Source organism: Sarcophilus harrisii, chromosome 3, assembly GCF_902635505.1.
Source record: "Sarcophilus harrisii chromosome 3, mSarHar1.11, whole genome shotgun sequence".
NCBI lineage: Eukaryota > Metazoa > Chordata > Mammalia > Dasyuromorphia > Dasyuridae > Sarcophilus > Sarcophilus harrisii.
The window spans coordinates 319,631,020-319,646,103 of NC_045428.1; the positions used below are offsets into that span (position 1 = coordinate 319,631,020).

Here is a 15,084-nt window from a genome sequence, read left to right on the forward strand (position 1 = left end):
ATTGTTTTATCTTGAAGAATTTTATTAATGCCTTTTGTTTTTGCATAACATTAATTTCCAGTCTAACCTCCTCCAGGGCACCGTCCTTTCTAACAAAGTAAAAACGAAGATGTAAGTTAGTTTGGGTTACTTGGCTCCAATTGAAACAAGTTTCTTATTTCTCTGAATTTTTCATTTTTTTCTTATAGCTCAATATTATATTCCTTTCCCATGCCACATTGAAGGGACCCCATTACCCCATTTTGTTTCTTCTAGTTTGTTACCAAAATTGCTGCTGTTTGTTGACTATAGCAGTGCTTCTTAAACTTTTTTTCATTTATTTTCCCTTTTTTGCCTGAGAAATTTTTATATGATCCTGAGTATATAGATATATAAAATATATACAAATCAAACATTTACTGATAACAAATCAAAATTTTGTGGCCTCCTACATTCACTTATGAGACCCCATATAAGACCTCAAAGTTTAAGAAGCTGAAGTCTATAGTACTTTTTTCTGGAAACTGTTCATAATCTATTTCACTTTGTCTAATTAACTTTTTTAAAAATTTCCCACTCAAAGTAGAGGTCCACCTTATAGTTCCATAATAGTAGGATCTTAAGAGTAGGGAAACAGATAATTTAAGCTGACATTATTTTGTGTTCTTAGAACTTCTTTGGCTTCCCTCCCATACAAAGAATTTGAACCTATTCATGACTTATCATGACTTTATATACTTGATATTCAAGGGTGTTTTTTAAAAGCTTTTAACAAATTATTAATTTCTAATTGGAAATATCCTTATGTATATCCTAGGTCATCTAAAAATTAGTATTACATAGAAGTCTTATGGCCTGTTGAAGTAAACAAAGTCCAGTTCTTCTAAATGGCTTACAAGCAGTGCAGAATTTTATTAATTAATTGAAAGTGTATAGCTCATGCAGTAATTAGGTTTGTTTGCTTTTTTAAGATGGTAGTTATCAGGTCTTGTTTTTTACACATATATAATCTCTCTTTTTCTTTCTCTTTTTAGGCCTGGATGCAGAATAAAGTTCCAATTCCTGCTCCAAATGAGGTACTAAATGACAGAAAAGAGGATATTAAACTTGAAGAAAAGAAAAAAACACAAGCAGAAATTGAACAAGAAATGGCAACATTACAGTACACTAATCCACAGCTTTTGGAGGTATGTGAGAAAACTTCAGGTTTTCTTCATGTTTAACAATCAAATAGTACTCGGCTTTCTTTTATGATTTGAGTATAAAAGTCAGAAGAAGAGAAGAAGGGAAGAAAATATGTTAAAATTCAGTATTATTAATAGACAGTGTTTAAGTCCCATTAGCCTTACATAAAGCATTTTAAAGTTATTGTATGAATCTTTTTTTTTTTTTTTAATTTAATAGCCTTTTATTTATAGGTTATATGCATGGGTAACTTTACAGCATTAACAATTGCCAAACCTCTTGTTCCAATTTTTCACCTCTTACCCCCACCCCCACCCCCTCCCCCAGATGGCAGGATGACCAGTAGATGTTAAATATATTAAAATATAAATTAGATACACAATAAGTATACATGACCAAAACGTTATTTTGCTGTACAAAAAGAATCAGACTCTGAAATATTGTACAATTAGCTTGTGAAGGAAATCAAAAATGCAGGTGGGCATAAATATAGGGATTGGGAATTCAATGTAATGGTTTTTAGTCATCTCCCAGAGTTCTTTCTCTGGGCGTAGCTGGTTCAGTTCATTACTGTTCCATTGGAAATGATTTGGTTGATCTCGTTGCTGAGGATGGCCAGGTCCATCAGAACTGGTCATCATATAGTATTGTTGTTGAAGTATATAATGATCTCCTGGTCCTGCTCATTTCACTCAGCATCATTTCGTGTAAGTCTCTCCAGGCCTTTCTGAAATCATCCTGTTGGTCATTTCTTACAGAACAATAATATTCCATAATATTCATATACCACAATTTATTCAGCCATTCTCCAACTGATGGGCATCCACTCAGTTTCCAGTTTCTAGCCACTACAAAAAGGGCTGCCACAGACTGAATATCTTTTCTAAATAGCAATAATCTTTTTGTCTGAGAAGTGTGTTGTACTTTTTGGATCACCTACATTTCACATGCTTTTTCTCCATCACCCCTTTTCAAAGAGCTATTTCTTATCATAAAAAATGTTTAAAAGAATGACAGAAAAAGCTAATATATCCTCCCCTAATATATCAAAAAAAAAAAAAAAGTCTGACATTATATTTAGTATATTTCATATTCATGACTTCTCATTTCTGCAAGGTATTCTCCCTAAATTGAGTTTGAAAGTCTGGGTAGTACTTGTATTAGGGATTTTATGAAATGTTACTTCTTTTCTGAAAAAGGGGACCATAATTCTTGCCATTCCTTTTACAAAGACTTTAAGGAATTAAGAAATATATAAAATGAAAGTCTTCTACAGAAGTTTATTTAGCAAGTATTATTCATTATTAAATACTATAGACTTGTTTGATGATTGTGTTTTTGGGGTCTTGTTTAATAGCAACTCAAAATTGAAAGACTTGCACAGAAACAAGCTGAACAAGTCCAACCACCTCCACCGCCAGGGGGTCCTCTACTTGGACCCCAGCCTTTTCCAGGACAAGGTCCGATGTCTCAGATTCCTCAAGGTTTTCAGCAGCCTCATCCACCTCAACAGATGCCAATGAACATGGCTCAGATGGGACCCCCTGGTCCCCAAGGACAATTCAGACCTCCCGGACCTCAGGGGCAGATGGGACCACAAGGCCCTCCATTACATCAGGGAGGTGCTGGTCCTCAAGGATTCATGGGACCCCAAGGACCTCCAGGACCCCAAGGCCCACCCCAAGGACTGCCAAGGCCTCAGGATATGCATGGCCACCAAGGAATGCAAAGACATCCTGGACCCCATGGCCCAATGGGCCCTCAAGGACCACCTGGGCCTCAGGGTAATTCTGGTCCGCAGGGTCCCATGGGCCCTCAAGGTCCACCTGGGCCTCAGAGTCATTTGGGCCCCCAAGGGCCACCTGGTCCCCAAGGTCATTTGGGCCCTCAGGGTCCACCTGGTACTCAAGGGATGCAGGGACCACCTGGTCCTAGAGGGATGCAGGGACCTCCTCATCCTCACGGAATGCAAGGAGGACCAGGCTCTCAGGGGATGCAGGGCCCTGTGTCCCAAGGACCTCTAATGGGGCTGAATCCGCGAGGGATGCAGGGACCTCCAGGGCCCCGAGATAACCAAGGACCTGCTCCACAAGGCATGATGATGGGACATCCACCTCAAGAAATGAGAGGTCCTCACCCACCAAGTGGACTTCTGGGACATGGTCCTCAGGAAATGAGAGGCATGCAGGGACCTCCACCCCAAGGATCAATGCTGGGGCCTCCCCAGGAAATGCGTGGGCCTCCAGGCTCACAGGGACAGCAGGGGCCACCCCAGGGTTCTATGGGACCTCCACCCCAGGGAGGCATGCAGGGGCCTCCAGGACCTCAAGGACAGCAGAACCCTTCAAGAGGGCCTCATCCTTCCCAAGGCCCATTACCGTTCCAGCAGCAGAAAACACCTCTTCTAGGTGATGGTCCACGTGCGCCCTTTAATCAGGTATTTCTGCATTACACTTGATATAGGTATTTACACATTAGGAAATTATATCTATACTGCAAAGGCCCTTGTGATCATATTATACAGAGCTGAAAGGGAAAGGAATTTGATTATCTAGTCCAGAGCTGGGGAACCTTTGTTTCTGCCAAGGCCAGGTATTTGGATATTTATATGATTTGTGAGCTATACAAAATTATCAACTTACACAAACTTAAGCAGTGGGATGTTGTTGGACCTAGTTTTCAGCTCATCATTGCATGTGGTTGCCTTAGCAAATGATTTCACAGGCCTTATATGATTCATGGGCTTGATGTTCCCCACCTTGTTATATGTGTATACAAAATAATAATTGCAAAAAAAATTTAGCTTACCCACCTTTTTAGGTAGATAAATATCATCAATATTGGTAGCCCATGATATGTATAAATATGTAAACTGCTATCAACCTTTGGGTGTTTTTAGCAAGCAGTCTAAATAATTTTCACTGTTTTTTTCCATATTTATGGTTAAATTAGATGAAGAATTTGATTATTCTTTATATTGTTTTCAAATTTTTCTAAAATTCTTGTTTTGCTTTTTTGTTACCTTATTTCTTTTGAACTTAGTCTAATTTCTGAAAGAGGGCTGTTAGTTGACTAAAATTTTATTTGAATAAATAGATATAATTGGTGTTTTATTTTCAATCAAAGGAAGAATTTCCCATATAGTAAGAAATCAGGAAAAATGACAATATTTCTTTAATAGAATTTAGGAATCAAAATAAAATAAAGCTACAAAAATTATGATTGTTTCTCTTAAATTTTAGAGGAGGTAAAAATATAGCATGTGTTTTTTATTAAGGAAAATGGACCATATTACTTCTTTCACCTCTGCACCTACATCTTGGAGAATTTCTTTATCTAAGAAATTGGTTGAGGAAAGGTTTTGTTTTTATCTTGGGTCCCTGATTATATTCTCATTCCCATTACCTCTCCAGCATGTAGACCAAATTAAGCCTGGAACAAACTAGAATATTTAATACCACCATTGTTTTCATTGTTCTATTTCATTTTATTAACTTAACAATTTGTAACACTCTTGTTCAGCTTTTAATTGCGACTATGTCTTTATAATACTAGAAATGAAAACAATACTGCTATTAATGTTTTTTTTTTGGGGGGGAATATAGTGCTTTGCTTTTTTTTTTTTTTTTTGTATGAGTTTTTTAGGTCTATATGATCTAATTTTTGAGCTGTATGGGAAGAATTATATCTTTAGCATGGTATATATATTCCCATCTTTTCCCCTCCTCTCCTATACCCCAGTGGCAAATGAGTTAGTAAAGGTTGGGGGAGAGAGGGGAGAAATTTCATTAGGATTGTTAATACAAAGAATTAGGTGCTTTTTTTGGTCCATGAAGTCAGAACTAAAGGTTTAGGTAGAATAGGTAGACCCTAGGAGATTTTAATATATTCTGAAGTATTGGTGATGCTATCATTATTTGGAATGAACAGTAGAGTGCTTGCCAAAGGAGGTAGAAAGAAAAAGGAAGCAAAAGAAACAATATAAGGAAAATTAGATCCTTATTTGTGGCATTAACCATGTAAGTAGGATTACTTAAATATTTAATAAGGAGGAATTAGGAAAAATGAAAAAGTAAATACAAACTTATAGAGTCATCTATTTGTATAGTTGCTATATTTAGTAATTCAGTCTTTTAAGAAACAAATATATTACTATACTACACTTTCTAATCTTCATTTAAAATTCTTGCCTTAAATAATTGAACTTATGATAAAGTACCTATGTTTTCTGTTATTGTTTCCCATAGTAAATAAACAATGCCATTAATTTTGAAACCTTTTTAAATGAGAGTTTACCTTAATGTGTTTTGCTGAATATTTCCCAATGTAGACTTTGGGACAATTTAGTATTACTTTTGCTTGGTGATGAAATTGTTATTTATGAAACACAACTGTGATTTCACCCCATTTAAAAAAAATCTTTTCAGGAAGGACAGAACCCAGGCCCCCCACCTTTGATACCAGGACTAGGACAGCAGGGATCACAAGGTCGAATTCCCCCTCTTAATCCGGGACAAGGACCTGGCCCTAATAAAGGTAAATATCTGGTTGGCTTAATAAGAAACCATACTTGACCACTTTGACAATAAGAATTTAAAAATACTTATTTCTTTTGGTAAGTAAATAATAGCATGAACATTTGAGCCTTTTAGAAAAGAAACAAAGGACAGCCATTTGAGGTAATTGCTATGCCTAGTTTTTTTTTTTTTGTTTGTTTGTTTTGGTTTGGTTTGTTTGTTTGTTTGTTTTGTTTTCCTTACTAAATTTGACTCATAAATACTGAGAAAAAATAACTTGGCTTTTGGAGTTAGGAACTTTAATACCACTTGGTAACCAGTTAGCCAGGTTGCTATTTGCTATCTTCATGACTTAATTCAGGAAAGATATACTTGAATATAGAATACTGGATAGAGTGCTAGACTTGGAGTCAAAGAGAACTGTGTTCAGATCCTGTGTCTCAAGTACAAACTGGGTAACCACAGCTAGTCATTTAACTTGTCTAAATCTCAGTTTCCTCTGTAAGAAGGAATCCTTCCTTCTGTAAGAAGGGGATAATTTCTAGAGATATGAAGCATCTTGCAAACTTTAAAACGGTGTATAAATATTAGTTACTGGTTATTTCAAAAGTTTATGATCTTTAAAAGTGGTTTCCATTCTAGATGATCATAAATGATCATAAATCATAAATTAGTCATTCTTGGAGGAACAAAGTAATCATTCAAGTTCAAATTTTCTGCATGGAGAAAAACCCATAAATTTTAACTGACTTTATAGTGTCAGTTGTTGGGTTTCAAGACTCCGTGAAAAATCACATTGAATTATATACCATTGGAAATGAGAAAATAAGCACTGACAATATCAGCATATGCATTTTATTTTTGAAATTTGAAATTTTATAGGGAGAATTATGGGCAAAATTATGGTAAACTGTATTCAGTATTTGAAGAGTGCATGGTAATTATAATCGTAGATTTAGAAGGGACTTTGAGAAAGGCCATCTAAATCAGCCCTAGTCTTCAGGCAAATAAATATATACTGGTTTCTTTAAAAACCTCCTTGGATGGTACGTATATAACTTAGATCAGTGGTCATTTATATGTTTGTTTTTCAGTGAAAAGTTAAGCTATGACATAGCATTTTACCAGTTGTGATAACAAAGTTTGCAGGTTCTTTACAGTAAAGAGAGAACTTTATTAAAGATATAAAATGTTAAGACTGTTGAGTAGTCTGAAAAAATGAGAGAAATAAACAGTAGAGTCATAGTATTTAAATCTGCATTCAATCCTCAAAAGAGGTAACTTAAAAAAGATAATTTTGGTTTTTATGTTGTAATTCATTTACAAACAATTTCACAATTCTTTTAAGCATTTTATTAAATAAACCCCTACAAGGACTGGTCCGAAGATTTCAGTGTCCTCACTAACTTTAGAATCCCCAAATCCATTGTTGATCACTAAGATTTTTAAATGAAGGACTTTATACTTTGTAGGTTTATATACGTATTTTAGGTATAATGTGTGGACAGGGAACAATTGGAGGAATTTATTTTAGTCCCATCAGCTTGGAAGGTAATAATTAAAATTATAAAAAAGGAAATTGGCCAAGATAGAAACTATGGCAGAAACTATTCAAAAACCAAGCTTTTAAATAAATCATTGGGACATCCATAGAGGAAAAGTTTTGCCCAGAGGTGGAGCCATCACCAAACTGAGAGCCCCTCCTCTCTCTTCCTCTCCCCTACCCTCTGTGTCTGTCTCCATCTGTTTCCTTTTCCTTCTTTCTCTCTTTCTATTTCTTGCTTTCTCTCTCTCTTTCTCTCTCCCTCCTCTCTTTCTCCTCCCAGGGACCAAAGGGAGAAGGGAGAGCCGAGAAAGTGGCCCCGCCATCCCCTACTGGATTAATCAACGCCGCCGCCCCCACCACCGGTGGCCACATCCCTTCTAATTTGTAGTGGTGGGTTTGTTTCCTTGGAGGAACAGGGTGTGGGTGAGACTTAATATTTTTTAAACAGATAGGGATGATAGGAGGAATAATACTCATTAGGTAAGTCATAGTAGTGTGACTTGAACCTCCTCAGGTAAAAGGTCTGCTCTGTCACAGGCTGCACCGAGTTCAAGAATCATAAGGTGAGAGAAGCTGCTTTTTAGCTGCATCTGTTTGAAGAATGTGGGACACGTTGAAATATAGGTATAGGATGTTTGAAAATCAGCTGAATGATTTATGAGGGCATTACTATCTCAGGTATCTTCTTGTGCAAAGGTGGCCTAGAGATGAGCTAGTTAATGTAACTTTAAAAGGAAGATGAAAGACAGTAATGAAAAAAGGTTATAAAGGAAAGAGATATTTCTCTAAATGTTGTCTTTGTCCTAAGAACCGTAAGTTTTCATATATGTTCAATTTTGGGGAGGAGAAGAAAAATGAAAGAAAAAGTTGATAGAGGAATATTGAAATGATAAGAAATACAACCAGTCTTAAATGCATGAGAGAAAAGCTTTAGGCATGTGACAATCTTAAAGTGTATTTTTAAATTTTATTTTGTCAAATTTTATAAAAAATTTTGACAGTACTTCAATTGTTATATGTGTAGACAAATTTTTACATACATCTCTAGTGAAGGTATATGTTCAGTAACTGAGGGAATAACACATTGAAGAATTAGTAATTATAATTGTAAATATGTCATAGCAAATTTATTTGGGTCACATATTTTTAGCCATTACTTTGCATAAATTTTAAAATGTACTTGGATATTAGAGCCTAGTTGTATATGAATTCTGGAAATTCGGGGGGGGGGGGAATGTGTACTTTGAAGATGTTTGGTAGAAGAATAACATAAAAGTAGAAAAAGCTTAAGAGATTGTTTCTATAAACAATGAAGTGTAACACAGAGATGATTACTAATGTCAGCAATCCCTAATAGAATCTCAATTCTTAAGAAACCTTCACTGTATTTGAGGAAGACATTTCTGTGTTTTATTAGAAACATTCAAGAAGAAATCTGTTTGTATATACCTTAAAAAACACACAAACAAATTTTGAATCAAGTTAAAAAGAGCTATTGAATGAAGAATTAAGTTGAGTTAAAGTAGTAATATTGGTGACAATAACTTGGACTTAATCACAAATTACTAGTGTACTTTCTTTGGCTCTAATATTAGGTGCACAGTTGTATTCCTGGTCTTTTGCTTCTGGCAGGCACTATGAATTCTGCCTATTGTCTTTGTGAGCTTGTTTCTAGCACATGGAAAGAACATCATTGAGTGCTCTTAAGGAAAACACTCTTTAGTTGTTATTGAAAAGATTAGGAGCAATGACATATCATCTAAGGACTGTGACAGAACAAAGAGAAATAATTTGAGAAATAAAAAATATTGACTATATTTTAAAATAACTTTTCACTTACCTGATAATGAGAAACTTCTTGAAAGGTTTTCTAGAAGACATCATAAAAATCAGATGTGTTCTTCTTTAGGTGATTCTCGTGGCCCTCCAAACCATCACATGGGCCCAATGTCAGAGAGGAGGCATGATCAGAACAGTGGTCCGGATCATGGTCCTGAGAGAGGGCCATTCCGAGCTGGCCAGGACTGTAGGGGTCCCCCTGATAGACGTGGGCCTCACCCAGATTTTCCTGATGATTTCAACCGACCAGATGACTTTCACCCTGACAAGCGATTTGGCCATAGATTACGCGAATTTGAGGGAAGAGGAGGACCTTTGCCACAAGAGGAGAAATGGAGGCGAGGAGGACCTGGGCCTCCATATCCTCCAGATCACCGAGAATTCAATGAGGGAGATGGCCGGGGAGCAAATCGTGGCCCCCCGGGTGCTTGGGAAGGACGCAGACCTGCAGATGAAAGATTTCCCAGGGATCCAGATGACCCACGTTTTAGAGGAAGACGGGAAGAAAGGTAGGTGGGTTATGTTTTGGAGGTCTAAATTGGATTGGCCTTAGAAATTACTCAAAGCTTCTTATATATTAACAATTGTTTTGTATGTTGCCTAGGGAAATCACTATATTTGAAAACATTTTATTGAAGGAAAATTGTGAAGAAACAGCATTATACTAAATAATGACCTTTTCTTCTTAGTTCTCACATATTTGAGATAGCCTGCTCTCTTCACTTTTAAGCTTCCATATTTACTGTTTTTATTTTTAGAAGTCTTAGAAATTTAGACTTTTTCTTCAGCCTTTTTGGCCCTGTATTTTTAAAACAATTGTCACCCTGAATTGAGCTTCTTAAATCTGGTAGAATTTTCATGTTATTTGCTTTTTACTGGCGTAATTATTTATATTGTTATATCTTATATATTTATATAATTAATTCATTTGAGTTGCTCCTTTTCCTTTGCCTCTGCCTCAAATTATATATAAAAGGGTCAGAAAAGTGAAAAGCAGAGGGAAATATGCAACAATCAATAACAGTAATAATTGCATAATTCGGAATGTTTGCATACAGATTCTTTTAAAAGAATTTTAAGTTTATATGAACCCTGTTCAAGAAAAAAAAAAGTAGTCAAAAGACTACTCTATTTCTCTTTTACATGTCTTTTTTTCTTTTTTGTGTGCTCATGGCTTTAATAAAGATGTTACTTTAGTTGACAAGCCCAATTCTCTTTTTGTTTTATAGCTTTAGAAGAGGAGGTGCACCCCAGCGACATGAGGGTCGAGGTCCCCCCCGAGGAAGGGAAGGTTTTCCTGGTCCTGAAGACTTTGGGCCAGAAGAAAATTTTGATGCATCAGATGAGGCTACAAGAGGAAGAGATCTTAGAGGACGAGGTCGAGGTACTCCACGAGGTATGAGTCAAAGAGGAGAAGCCATTTAAAAAGTGCAGGATAAAAAAAAGTATTAAAGTCCTGGAAAATAATTTGTTTGTGTAGTGTTTTAATAATTTTTTAATTGCATAGGAGGACGGAAGGGCTTACTTCCCACACCAGATGAATTTCCTCGATTTGAAGGAGGGCGGAAACCAGACTCATGGGATGCAAATAGAGAGCCAGGTAAAGAAATGAGAAATTGTGGTTAGCATATGGTGACTTTAAACAGAAAATAATGTAAATATCAATATATATCCTAACTACCTTCCTCCCCACAAATAAATATCAGATGCTGCTTTTCTTTTGAATCTTTCTGGTGATTCGATATGTGCATTAATTTTGTGTCTTAAATAACTAAAATTTCTTTGTGATACTATCTTTTTTGTGTTTATTGTAAAATCTATCATTCTGCTCGCTGTATTTTCCAAATCATGAAACTACAAGAATGTTTCTATTCATTGATATATGTGACTATTGTTTTATTCTATGACTAGGCCATGAACATTTTCGAGATGGTCCACGTCCTGATCATCCTCCTCATGATGGGCATTCTCCTGCCAGCAGAGAACGTTCTTCCTCTCTTCAAGGCATGGATATGGCTTCTTTACCACCCCGAAAACGGCCCTGGCACGATGGACCTGGAACATCTGACCATAGAGAAATGGAAGCTCCAGGTGGACCTGCAGAGGATCGAGGAAAAGGTAAAAGTTGCAATTTCAGATTAACGGGGATGTGTGATATGACCTTAGTTACCAGAGTTATAATGATAGTTAATAATGTTGCAGGGAAATTCTGCTTGGTAACCTTTCTCATTTTTAGGATTTGCTTTTGTTCTCTATTGTGCCTTCCCAACCACCCAAATATTTGATATGACACAGGCTTGAGTATATATTTTAATCTTATTAATAAGCATTTGTTAAGCATCTTCTATGTGCTACTAGGTTAAGTGCTTTGCAGGTGTTCTCTCATTTCATCATTTTAAATGTACACCTTCAGTGCTTACATGCGCTAGATGTCTTTGCTCTCTTATGCTTCCAACTTCTTTATAGGAAAGAGTATGGTTTTGTAGGCATGAATTTGGTGTATTGGCTATTTAGGAGTAGTGATCACCAAACTATAAAAGAAATTTTGGGATCAAGTTAATGAATAGGTGGATTATATGGTCTGAGATATAGGTCCCTGTGTTTGAAATACTTTGTTGCCACTGTCACAGTGCTTGAAATTGCACTTTTTAAAGATTCATCTCTTTAGATTCTGATGATTTATTGGTCTTACCCTTCTTAGTTTCCCTTGCAAGATTGTCACCCAAGTCATGCCTGTTACCCCTGGTATCCCCAAGGCTCTTCCTGGGCCCTGTTTTCCCTATTATACTATTTTACTTGGTGATATAATTGATTTCTCAGATACATATTTTTGGTTAATTTGTTTTCAATTTCATAATTTTTCTTTCCCTCTCCCTCCACTCACTGAGATGAGAAATATAAAACCCATTACAAATATGAAGTTATGTAAAACAAGTTTCTGTTATAGCAGTGTTCTCTTTTCCACTTGTGTGTGTGTGAGAGAGAGAGAGAGAGAGAAGATGGGAGGGAGAGGGAGAGAGATGTTTCATTCCATCTGCATTACTGCATTAAGTTCTTTAGTTTTCTCTCTGGAGGTGGATTGCACTTTTCCATTTCATCAGGAGTCCTTGGGAACTCTGATGTGTTGTTTTAATCAGTTATCAAGCCTTTCACAGTTGTTACCGTGTAAATTGCTCTCCTGTCCACTTCACTTTGTATCAGTTCATGTAAGCCTTCTCAGATTTTTCTGAAACCATCCCTTTCATTATTTCATCATACAATATAAAAGGTCTTTCATCCCAAATCTGGTTGTCTAACCCTAACCTCTCTCCTGACTTCCAGTTACCCATCTTCAACTGACGTTTAGACATCTTAAAAGTGAATGGCTTATTAAACGTCTTTCATTCAACATGTCTAAGACAAAACTCATCATCTCTTCCCACAAAATCTAAGCTTTTGTTATCAAGGGTATTATCTTTGGCTTCTCTCCTTTCCTTCATATCCAGTTACCTGTCAAGTCCTGTGTTTCTCTAACTTCATAACATTTCAATTTTGCTTCCTTTTCCCCTCTGAAACTGCCTCCACCTGGTATATGCCCTCATCACTTCATTCCTAGACTGTTGAATTAGTCCTGTAGTTGTTTTCCCTCTTCCAAGTTTTTCTCCACTCAACTGTCAGTGCCTCTGTGATGTTACCCCTCTCTTCCCCAACTTCAGTGAACTAACTAGTGGCTTCCATATTATTTCCAGGAGTTTGACTTTTAAAGTCCTTCATAATTTGGCCTCTTGACTGCATTTTCTTTTGACTGTCCCTTATTCCTAGAACTGTTTTTCATCTATCACCTGGTTTTTCTCAAATCTCATCTTTCCCAGTCCTCTTTATTCTTAGTCCCTTTACTTTTTTATTACTACCCCATTCCCAACTTATTTGTATAGATCTTATTTCTACAGGGTTTTTTTGCATATTGTCTCCCATTAAATTGTGAACTTCTTGAGAGCAGAGACGTTGTATCTTTATTGTAGAGACTTAGTGCTTGTATTTTTTAATCAAACTTAAAAAAAAAAAAAAAAAAAAGCCCTGCTTTGAGAATGAAATGTAAGACAAGGTAATACAGATGAGGGGAGAGGTATTGAAATCTTTGCTTCCTAATTTTTCCAAGGGCTAACTCTTGAGGAATAATCAACTAACTCCAAATCCTCTAATCTAGATGAATTATAATAATCAGATTTACATAAAGTTTTGCAGTTTACAAAGCCCTTTCCTTATCATTTCAAGAATAATTAATGTTATCCCTGTTTTACATACAAAAACACTGAAACAGAGATGGGACATCTCCATTACTTCGTTATTGAGTAGCTGAGCTGGAACTTGCACCCTGGTAATATAGCAAAAAAATCTAATGAGAAATAAATTTACTGTTTCAGGACGAGGTGGCCCAGGACCATCCCAGAGAGTGCCAAAATCTGGACGATCCAGTTCCTTGGATGGAGATCATCATGATGGATACCACAGAGATGAACCTTATGGAGGTCCTCAAAGCAGTGGTACCCCTTCCAGAGGAGGAAGGAGTGGAAGTAACTGGGGGAGAGGAAATAATATGAACTCTGGCCCACCAAGGCGAGGAGCATCAAGAGGTGGTGGAAGGGGCCGGTAGAAGAGGTTTTGGCTGGGAAGCCCCCAGTCTTAACTGGACAGTATTTAAATAATTCTTGTGGACTCACCAAGAGAAACAAAAGGATTCCTGCACCACCACAGCACTGGTTGGACTCTTCACTGGGCTATTTTTATACCCAGTAGCTCCCAATAAGGTCTTCTAGATCAATAGACTGCTACTGGCTACATGATGGTAGCTAGTTTTGTTTTGTCCTGTCCACCTTTTTTCTCACCCCTGCATTGTTTTGTGAAGATAAAAGCTGGAATCTTTTTTTTTAAGTGTTGTGAGACATGGAGCACCTCCACAAATTTGAGTTCATGACTAATTGGAAACTTGTTTCTATATGTACAGTTTGTCAGAAAAAAAGTTAAGTTGTTTTTGTATGAATACAGAATGTGATTTGCGTAAGAATTAACAGAACAATCATTGTGTCATGATTTTTTTTATTTACAGCAACAGTTGTAAAATACATGCCTTAATGGAACCCTAACTTCTATAATATTTTTCAATATCCCCAACCTTTTTAACTGTTGAGTTAAGGAAATTTGTTATACTCCAGACTGAAATTTGAGGTTGACATGCCAGATCCTTCCATCACCTATGTTTTTAAGAATTAATTATGAATGCTATGTAAAGTGATCTATTGTAATGTCTTCCAAATGAAAACAAATTGATCACTATACACTAATTTAGGTCTTTTCTTTCCTGGTGGCAGCTTCAATACTCCTGTCCAGGAAAAGGTGGTCGCTTTCAGAATTTTGTGATCAAGTTGTCATCTAATTCTAGATCCTATAGCCCTGCTTCAGAGTTCTTTTCTACCCACATGAGGCAAAGTTAAGTAGAAACTACTTATATGTGGACCATTCATAACACTGCAAACAGAAAAATAAATACTGACAGTACCAGGAACACTAAGAACATTTCTTTGAAGTATCATATTTATATCACTTTAAGGAAATTGTCATTTAAATTCTTATACTTTTCTGCATTTGATAAAATTATATAAAGCATCTTTTTTTCAGAATTGTCTCTCCACTAATACATATTCTTATAAATGGTAAATTAAACTATAAGACGACTTTTTTCATATAGCTCATTGTAGGAAGCTTCCTTTCCCTAAATAATAAAAGTTCTATTGCATAAAGCAGAAACAGAAAATAATGAGAATACCTTGAAGAATTTAGTATTGAACATAGCCTCTGTGTGTGTGTTTATGCACATGCACTCATGTACACACGGGAAAGAATTGTTAATATACTTATCTATATATGATGCCACTCTTCTTCCCCACAAATACATTCATTATACTAAAATGGTCTTTGATTACAAGTAGCTAGAGGCACAGACTTGCCTTTTTAAATCCTGGGTAATATTTAATCATTGAC

General features: G+C 36.2%; 1 protein-coding gene across 2 annotated transcripts in view; it reads left to right on the top strand.

Annotated features, from left to right (window-relative positions):
• Positions 1-14,572, top strand: part of WDR33 (WD repeat domain 33) — a 98,345-nt gene extending 83,773 nt beyond the window's left edge. The window contains exons 15-22 of one of the 2 annotated variants that reach the window (XM_012544639.3): positions 1,014-1,166; positions 2,522-3,601; positions 5,592-5,700; positions 9,137-9,575; positions 10,296-10,462; positions 10,574-10,666; positions 10,978-11,184; positions 13,470-14,572. In XM_012544639.3, coding sequence (XP_012400093.1) covers positions 1,014-1,166; positions 2,522-3,601; positions 5,592-5,700; positions 9,137-9,575; positions 10,296-10,462; positions 10,574-10,666; positions 10,978-11,184; positions 13,470-13,699 — 2,478 coding nt within the window. In that variant the 3' untranslated portion in view covers positions 13,700-14,572. Of the gene's footprint in view, positions 1-1,013; positions 1,167-2,521; positions 3,602-5,591; positions 5,701-7,507; positions 7,618-9,136; positions 9,576-10,295; positions 10,463-10,573; positions 10,667-10,977; positions 11,185-13,469 lie in introns of those variants that run through there. The other variant, XM_023499143.2, reaches the window with a different exon arrangement.
• The last annotated feature ends 512 nt before the right edge of the window (positions 14,573-15,084 follow it).